Source organism: Leopardus geoffroyi, chromosome A1 (assembly GCF_018350155.1).
Source record: "Leopardus geoffroyi isolate Oge1 chromosome A1, O.geoffroyi_Oge1_pat1.0, whole genome shotgun sequence".
Classification (NCBI taxonomy): Eukaryota; Metazoa; Chordata; class Mammalia; order Carnivora; family Felidae; genus Leopardus; species Leopardus geoffroyi.
This window is the reverse complement of record NC_059326.1, coordinates 196,721,144-196,730,409: the sequence shown is the minus strand read 5'-3', so window position 1 is coordinate 196,730,409 and position 9,266 is coordinate 196,721,144. Positions and strand designations below refer to the sequence as shown.

Below are 9,266 nucleotides of genomic sequence, written 5' to 3'. Positions count from 1 at the left end.
TTGAAGATAGGGCCATGTATTTCATCCTTAGAGACTTCATGGCCAGCAGTGGGTATAAGGTCCAATGTATGACTATTACAAGCATGGATATGTTTGGTGGATAGTCAATTCTCTAACATTGCCTCATTTGCAGAGCATGTCTATCTGTCCAGGGTCAATTACACGGCCTGTGGTTATCAATGGTTGGAAAAAGTCCCTGGTGAAGGGGTAGATGTGCAATGGGGTGGATCACAAGGTGGTCCAAGTCACAGTTATTTCTTAGTTGCCCGAACAAGCCTCACATCCTGTGTCTTTTCTCTCCTTGTCGTCCTTTTCAGTCTTTGCCATGTCAGAGAAATTACACATGGCCGCTTCCAAGGATTCTTCGATTGGCCAAATTTTTCCATTATGTAGTCTTCCTCTGCCCTCTGGTGGCTAGAATATGCTACAACATTCCACTTCAAAGAACTATGGCCTCTGGTAGTAGGAACAATGAAGAGGTATGCAACTTTGGAATACATTATCTGAGCCTATTTGTCCTTTTGCATTGCAATTTTCTGGAAAGATTAAATGACAAGGAGTAAAACGGTTCTTGGCATATAATAGGCAATAATTCTTAGCTTCTTTCCTTTTTAATGGAAGAACCCATCTTAAGAACAGGACAAAGAAAACTTGAATTTTATCTGATTAGGCTGCGTGGTTCCAGAACACTAAACCCCAAGATCTGTTAGTGAACAAAAGGTCTGGCAAGGGAGGTCCCTGCCTCTAAAAAGTACCTGTAAAGTTCCGAATAGGGATGGAAACTAATGACCACATATAGCATTTATAAAATACATAGTCTGGGCCAGGTATACTTTATCCTCTTAACAGCTCGGCTGAGGTAGGTGCCTAGTTCCAGAATATTGGCCTACAGGGTGGATTGGTCAACTGGGGTAAAATAAATCCTCAAGTTGGGGACGAGGGACAGGAGGGTCAGGGAGAAATCATGGCCTGATAAAGACAGCAGACTCAAAAGGGTAATATTAGATTCTTTTAGTTTAAAAAGCAAAGCATCAAACAAAAACCCTAATGTCCAACAGGATCAAAGGTTTATCCAGTGTAAACCAGACCGTAAAAGTTCTGCTTTAGATATGATTTCTATCTAATAGGATCTAATTCATATGATACATTAGAGTCAAGAATGTGAGATTTAAAAAAAATGTTTATTTTTGACAGAGAGAGAGTGGGGGAGAGGCAGAGAGAGAGGGAGACAGAGGATCCAAAGCAGGCTCTACACTGACAGCAGAAAGCCCGATGTGGTGTTTGAACCCACAAACCATGAGATCATGACTGATCTGAAGTCAGACACTTAACCAGTTGAGCCACCCAGGTGCCCCCTCTCTCTCTTCCTATTTTTTAAAACAAGTTTAAGCACATATTTCTCAATACTACTATATGCAAGGCACTTAAATAAAGCCTTTCATACCAAAGTCTTGTGTGTGTAAATTCTGCAATACCTTTATATGGAAGGAAACAGTTGAAATTCTTCATTATCAAAGAACAGATGATAGCCTGGAATAATATATTTGAGGCAAAGATACTCATGGAAAACCTTTGCAAATTCTTTTAGAGGACAGCCTCGCCCTATCTTCAAGTCATTTTCTGGTAGAATCAATGCTTCAAACAGCTTTTTTAAAAGGTGGCATTGACACATTACACGTGTATATCAATTTATACACAAATGTTTATTGAAGTGCCTATGAATGCCCAGCACAGTGCTAGGCACCATTAAGGTTACAAGGGTCCCTGCTCCCATGGAGCTTACAGTCTAGTCAAAGAGCCACAGAACATTGATAAACATTTAAGTGTTTGAGTGGTAGAGACAAAAAGTGCCAAGGACCTGGGAGACAGAAGGGTGCTTAATTCCTCAAGAAAGGCTGGGAGAAAGAGGACTCCAGTTAGTTCTTGAAGGGCCTTATGTTCAGGGCCTACCTAGGTAGGGAGCAGGGCAAGGCATTCAGGTAAAGGCATACCAGCAGATATGGGGTTGGAGTGGAAGAAAACGGCCTATCCAGGAGCAGCACATACACTGAATTGTAGGGAACAAGCAAGCTAGAAACGTAGGTTGTAGCTAACTCTAGAGGGTGCTAAAACTCAACTGAATGATCTAGTCTTTTTTTTTTTTTTTTTTTTTAAGGCATTTAGGGGACACCAAAGACACGTGGGCAGGGGCCATCGCATGATGTCAATAGATCTGACATGTGCAAAGTGGACTTCAGGAGAAGAAAGGTGAGGGAAGAAACTCAAAATCATGTCAGTAACCCCGACACAAAATGGTGACCACAGGTAAGGTGCTGACAGTGAGATGGAACCCCAGGACTCAGCCAGAGGGCACTGTTTTCCTCTCCTAAGTATTAAGGATTTAAAAATATGTATAGTGCTTTTGGGGCGCCTGGATGGTTCAGTTGGTTAAGCGTCCAACTCCTGGTCTTGGCTCAGGTCATGATCTCATGGTTCCTGTGACTGAGTCCCATGTCAGGCTCTGTTCTGACAGCATGGACCTGCATGGGATTCTCTCTCCCTCTGTCTCTAAAAATAAATAAACTTAAAAAAAATTTTAAATAACGGGGCACCTGGGTGGTTCAGTTGGTTAAGCGTCCCACTTCGGCTCAGGTCATGATCTCACAGTTTGTGAGTTCAAGCCCCGCAACGGGCTCTGTGCTGACAGCTCGGAGCCTAGAGCCTGCTCCAGATTCTGTCTCCCTTTCTTTCTGCCGCTTCCCCATTCACACTCTGTCTCTGTCTTTCTCAAAAATAAATAAACATTAAAAAAAATTTTAAATATGTATAGTACTTTTAATTATACTAGTTTGTTGAAAAGAAAAATATCCAAAACAAGGTTTTAAAAATCCATTTAGCTTTTTTTTGTGATTGTTGTTGTTTTGTTCAACATGGAAGCAATACTTTCTATAATTAATCTGCTTTATATGTGTTTCAATTAAAATGACTACAGAAATAAAAATTACTGAATTGCCATGGGTTTTTGAAGTAACCACAAAATTAAGCTGTGTGTGTAGGCCGGGGCAGGGGGTGGGCATGGGGGGAATCTACCCGACAACACTGACAGGTAGTGTACATACCTTCTAAAAATGAAACAGATGTCTCACATATTAGGAATAGATACCAGGCTTATAAAGGTTATCAAGGATATTAATAATATCCTTCTTTATGGGAAAGCAACTTTAATATTATAAATGTGGTCATAAGTTTATACAGTCCTAAATAACTTAAAATCAACTCAGCTCTAGCAGATATCTCTGAAGAACAAACATAAAGGAGTGAAAGTGAAGTAATTTCAGTAAAGGTAAACACAGTGTGCCTTCATCTTAATCATAAAGTCTAGGCTGGATTATCCACAGGTGTGGAGAACAGTGCAAATGATCCAAGTAGAGGATGAGCCAAACCCTGTCACACATGTCCTCGCTCCCACAAACTTCCCTCTCACTTTGTCTGGAAAGTGAGAGGTACACTGGGCCGTATGTTCTCTCCTGTGATCCTGATTAGCAGGATTTTCTGACATTATACCATGCCTCCTGCTTTGTATTTTATCTCCTCTTTAATGCACCTCGTATTCCCCTGTGCCCCAGCTCCCTATAAGCAATAAGCCTCAAGTATTACAAGATGTGTCAATATGCTAGGTGACTCCTGTTAATTCTTTGGGCACAGACAGATGTACCTCTACTGAATACCTGGCTAACTGGTAGGGCATATAGGAGAAAAGCTAGGAAGGTTGTAGATTACCAAATCAGCAGAAAGGAGTCAACAGATCTGGAATAAGAACAGCTAAGGCTTTTCTTTTTTCTTTTCTTTTTTGCTAGTTAGTGAGTGGGAGTTTTCAGATGGCCAAACGAAGAGAGAAGTACTAGAATCCAGCTAAACCAGTGGCTCTCAAAGCATGGATCCTGGACCACATCAATATCAGCATAACTTAGGAACTTGTTAGGATTGCAAATTTGGGGGCCCCACCTAAGACCCACTGAATCAGAAAATATGGAGGTGGAACCCAGCAATCTGGGTTTTAGCAAGCCTTCCAAGTGATTCTAAAGGGAGCTAGCATTTGGAAAACACTGAGCTAGACTTACTGGGAAAAAGTTGGCTCTAGCCCCACAGCGTGTTTGACTTTCCTGTGGCTGATCCAATAGGTTTTTCTGCACATCGGAATTACCTGGGGAGCTCCACAAACTAATGCCTGTGACCCATCACCAGTGATTGTGATTTAATTGGTTTGGGATAAGGCCTGGGCTTTGCAAATTTTTTTTGAAGATCCTCAAGAGACCCTAAGGTGCAGACAACTTGGGGAACCATCTGATGAATCAAAAGATAACACACATAGTAGTCAAATTTCATTTCCAAATACCATTCAAGGAAGTTTCCTGATTATTTCAGAGGACTGGAACGTTGTCATCAAAATCTTAAAATTTAAGTTCCGTATCCTATCTTTAAAAAAAAACCAAAACTCACTTTATTCTTGTAAACTACATTTTCTAAATTAAAAGGGACAGTTAATTCCTACATTATTTTGTTTGGAGAAAATCTGTAAGTTTGGAGTCAACAAGAGTTTGTGTCACTTTTCTCATTAAATATTCATCTATGCCATTTAGTTGTCCAAAAACGGCATCAGGAACACCTGCACAAGTGGAAAGGAACTGTCTGAGTTTCTGTACACTTGAGATGGCCTCTGTGATGGTGATTTTTGGCTGCTGTGGTGAAGATGCCTCTCCCTCATCCTCACTTCCAGCTTCATCTGTATTTTCACCAGCCTCCGTGCCCTGGATGACCTCTGTGTCCATCAGATCTTGAGAGATGATAAGGTCATCGTCTGCAGTGACAAAGTCCTGGAAATTTATTTCATTTGGGACACAGGTGGCAATAGCCACGGAGTGCCACAACTCTTCAGTGGCTATCTCTGGTTCACTGGCTGCTGCTTCTGGGCCAGAATCTGTCAGTTCCATAGGGATGATGCCCGCCTTCTGCCAGCATCTCACCACCGTGGACTGCTTGACTGACCACCATGCTGCAGCGATCATGTCAATGGCCTGCCTCATGTCCACTTTTTCTTGATCCTCACTGCTGTGGCGCTTGAGGAGGATCTGTTTCAGGAGGTGGCTTCTATATAGCACTTTCATGGTGTGAATTATGCCAAGATTCAGGGGCTGCAGAACGGCAGTACAGTTGGAGGGCAGGTACCCCACCTGAATCCTTTCCAAGCGTGGCAGCATGTTGTGAGCCGAGCAGTTGTCAATCAGCAGGAGGATGCGGCGTTCTGCCCGCTTCATCCTGGCATCCACTTGCATCAGCCACTCGTTAAACAGGTCCTGCGTCATCCATGCCCACCGGTTGGCTCGGTAATCACAAGGGAGGGAATGGACATTCTTGAGACAGCGTGGGTTGGCTGACCTACCAACAATCAATGGTCTCATTTTTTCAGTCCCCGAAGCATTGCAACAAAAGAGTGCTGTCAACCGCTGCTTTGCTTTCTTGCCCCCTCTACAATGGTCCCCTTTAGCAGCAAGCGTGTGCTGGGGAAGCAACTGGAAAAACACTCCTGTCTCGTCAGCATTAAAGATATCATCTGGGCTGTAGTCAGCAATCAGTTTTATAATTTCCCCTGCATGCCACTCGTTAACCTTATCTATTCCTAGACCATTCATTAATCTGTCACTATCCTCTCTACAGACTGCTTTCAAAGCAATTCCGTGGCGATCCCTAAATCTGTTCAGCCAGCCCACACTTGCTTGAAAGTTGTCATAGCCAAGCATGTTGGCCAAGTTTAGTGCTTTTTTCCGAATGACAGAACCAGTCACAAGAATGTTTTTGGCATGGATTTCTCGAAACCAAGCAAAAACAGCCTTATCGATGTCGTCATAGAGAGCGTTTCTCATCCTTTTCCGCTGGGGTCCTACGGATGCCTCCCGGACCTTCTCTTCAAACTTGGCGCGGTCCTTTAAGAATGTAGACAAGGTGGAAGGAGTGATACCGAATTCTTTTGCCACATCGCCTTTCCTCTTTCCCGAGTCTACAGCTTCCACGACTTTCATTTTCTCCTCCAGGGAGAACTGCCGACGTTTCTTGTTCCCCTTGTTTGCCATGTCCGCAGAATGAGGGCTGGGCCACGATTACCAGGGCTGTGTGTGTCCCTCCTGCTGGCTTGTTTTGTCACAAGTGTAGAAAGCTGAGGAGACAAAATGGAGGACCTGTCGGGAACCAAAGATCACAGATTCCCCCTAAACGATGGGTCAGATTTTTCAAAATCCTACTAGGAAATGATAACATAAGGCCCAAATCAAGAGAAAACGGGATTCATACTGCTGCTTTTGGTAGGGATTACTTATTTAGACTCGTAGTGTGTTTGAAATAGAAGAGATCTTACAGAGAGGATCTAGTTCACTTACACTTTCCGAGCTTCTGTAGAAATAATAATAATGTCTGCTCTGATATGAGAGTAGATTGAAATAATAGACGGTGAAGAGGTTTGCAAATAGCAGTGTGCTGTATAAATTCAAGGGATTATTTTCTGACTCATTTTAAAAACAGAAACTAAGGCCAAGAGAAGGGCCTACCCAAGTTCATACAGCTCAGATTTCTTGATTCCGAATTCGTGGCATTTCTTCTACTCCATAGTCCTGCTTGAAATGCCAACAAAATGAGATCTTCAAAGCTCTACCCCTATTTGGCTTGGAAGGATTTTCACTGTGGGGATGTTTGTGGTAGCCACACATTCATTTAGTGAATATTTATCAGTGCCAAGTGGCAAGGATATCGTGATGAACAACACAGTCAAGGTCCCCGCCCTTATGGAATATACAGTATGGTGGAGGAAGATCAACAGTAACTGAACAGATAAATAAGAGAATGATAGAGTGTGATATGGCTATGAAAAAAATAAACATGATCAGGCAGTAGCAGTTTTGCTAATTGCCTGTGCAGACAGTTTATCATGAGAGTCCTCACAAGACAGGGGGCTGTGACCTTCTACTGTGACTGCAACTTTCCAAGCGCTGACTTCTATCACCACCTCCACACTTATCTATTCATTCTTGGCATCCTGTACGTGCTAAGCACTGTGCTCGATGCCAGCCATACAGAGATGGATGGAACATAGTGCTCACCATTGAGGAGCGCACCAGGGACTCAGAGAAGACAAGCACTACAGTGTATGGAAAACTATAAAAGAGGTTACAGAGTACTATGAGCTAGAACACAGAAGTGGAGATGATCAACTGGGTGGGGCATGGGCAGTGCACTTCAAAGAGGAAACCGCTGATGTTGGGTCTGAAAGTATAAACAACTAGGAATTCATGAAATAGAAGGAAATGGGTGTAAAGGCAATAAAGTACTATATAAAACAAGATGGCATGGTCAGGAAAAAAAGTCTCTGGAGAAGAAAGCAAGAGCCAAATCATAGAAATTCTAGCTTGATCCTGGGACAGTAAGAGGCCAGAGAGGTCTGTTTATTTGAATGACATGATCATATTTGCATTTTTTAAATGTTTATTTATTTTGAGAGAGAGAGCCAGTGTGAGCGGGGGATGGCAGAAAGAGAGAGAAAGAGAGAGAGAGAGAGAGAGAGAGAGAGAGAGAATCCCAAGCAGGCTCCATACTGTCAGCACAGAGCCCTACGCAAGGCTTGATCCCACAAACTGTGAGATCATGACCTGAGCCAAAATCAAGAGTCAGACGCTTAACCGGCTGAGCCACCCAGGTGCCCCAGATTTGTACTTTAGAGAGTCCTTTGGTTGCAAAGTGGAGAACCTGATGGTTAAAATCACTTCCCCAAGAGGTGGCCCTAACTCTGAAGATGAAAGCAAGCTAGCCTAATAGGCCATAGGCGGTTGGGATATGTTAATTTGAATGTAAAGGGAAGCTACTGAAGGATTTTAAGTGAGGAGAAAGATGACTGTTAGGTAAAGAATGGAACTGAAGGGGGTCAGAGAAAAAGCAGGGGAGACTAGTTAGGAGGCTGCTGTGTGAGTCCCAAAGTGAGAGAATGGTGACTGGGATTATAGGAATAGTGGATATGGTGAGAAATAGTCAGTTTGGGGTCTGTTTTTGTAGATCTCGCTGATGGACTGCATGTGAGGTGCAGGGGGAGTCAAAAGGTAACTCCCAGATTTCTGGCTGGAGCACTGAGCAATCCAATGAATGGATGGTGGTACCATTTACTGAGATGAGAACTGATTACCGAGGAGATGGAAACCAATTACTGACGATCTACTTCATTAACGTAACTTGTTACTTTGCATGCTTTACACAGCTTACACACGACAGGACTGGGATTCAACTCCTGGGAGACTCAGCACGAAGTCAGTGTTCTGAACACTTATAGAGTGCTACATACCCTGTTCTGGGAACTACCAGTATCGAGAGGAGACACGGAAAGAGAATGAAGCAAGAGCCAAGCCGAAGTCTCCTAGGTCAAGCTAAGTTTGAATTTTATTCTAAGTGAATGAAAAGACACTAAGTGATCTTAAGCAGAAAGTGACCGAATCAGACTTAACAGTGCAAAAAGATCACTCCGCCTGTTGTGTGGAGAGCAGATGGCGGAGCCACAGGAGAGGAGGTGGGAAGAGACTGCATCAGTCCAGGAGGAAACAATGGTGACCAGGATGTTGGTGACAGTGGTACATGAAGAAAAGTATGCAGATTGGAAATACATTTGCAAGACAGTGAGGGTCGTGCAGGGACTTGTACAAATGTGGAACATTCTGTGACACTGGCGGGAAAATAGTATACCATTCTTGTCTGATTCCAGACCGTCTCCACTTGGGTCATTCGGCTAGGTTTCACTTCAGGAATTCACTATCATAACTGTGTGTGGGGCAGAAGGACGGATTGGGGGCAGATCACCCGGGTGAGAAGGACAGCTTGATGCGGCACTAACAAGAATCCTATCCTGAAAAAGCAGGGACAGACTGGGCAAGGCTGGGGTCAGGCCTTGAACACCGTGCTGAAAGGGAGGTGCTGGGGCTCCGGAGGGCCCGACGTGGCTTTGAGAGGTGAGGCGTGGCCTCGACCTCTCACGCTCGGCACAGCCCCGCCCCAGTTACCTGAGCGCCCTACCGCAACGCCCGAGGGCTAAGCGGCCCCAGCGTCCAACCGCGGGCGGCCGCAGCTTCCTCCTCCTCCCGGAACTTCTAGCCGGAAGCAGTCCGTCCGCCTTACCAAGCCCCCTCTAAGCATCTAAGGAGTTCCTATGGGCCCGCCTCTCGACTAGGGCTGGACTGTTGCGCTTGCGCAAAGAGTCGCAC

The 9,266-nt window shown here is 44.1% G+C and overlaps 1 protein-coding gene across 1 annotated transcript; it reads right to left on the bottom strand.

Moving 5' to 3' along the window:
- Positions 1 to 4,348: 4,348 nt before the first annotated feature.
- On the bottom strand, positions 4,349 to 9,191 carry TIGD6 (tigger transposable element derived 6). The gene is made up of 2 exons (XM_045437344.1): positions 9,066 to 9,191; positions 4,349 to 6,190 (listed from the first exon to the last, which is right to left on the bottom strand). Exon 2 carries the CDS (start codon positions 6,105 to 6,107, stop codon positions 4,533 to 4,535), a length of 1,575 nt encoding a protein of 524 aa, XP_045293300.1. The 5' UTR covers positions 6,108 to 6,190; positions 9,066 to 9,191; the 3' UTR covers positions 4,349 to 4,532.
- Positions 9,192 to 9,266: the final 75 nt, after the last annotated feature.

Coding starts and splice junctions, on each gene's coding strand:
- TIGD6 (XM_045437344.1), bottom strand. CDS start 6,107: ATGGCAAACAAGGGGAACAAGAAACGTCGGCAGTTCTCCCTGGAGGAG.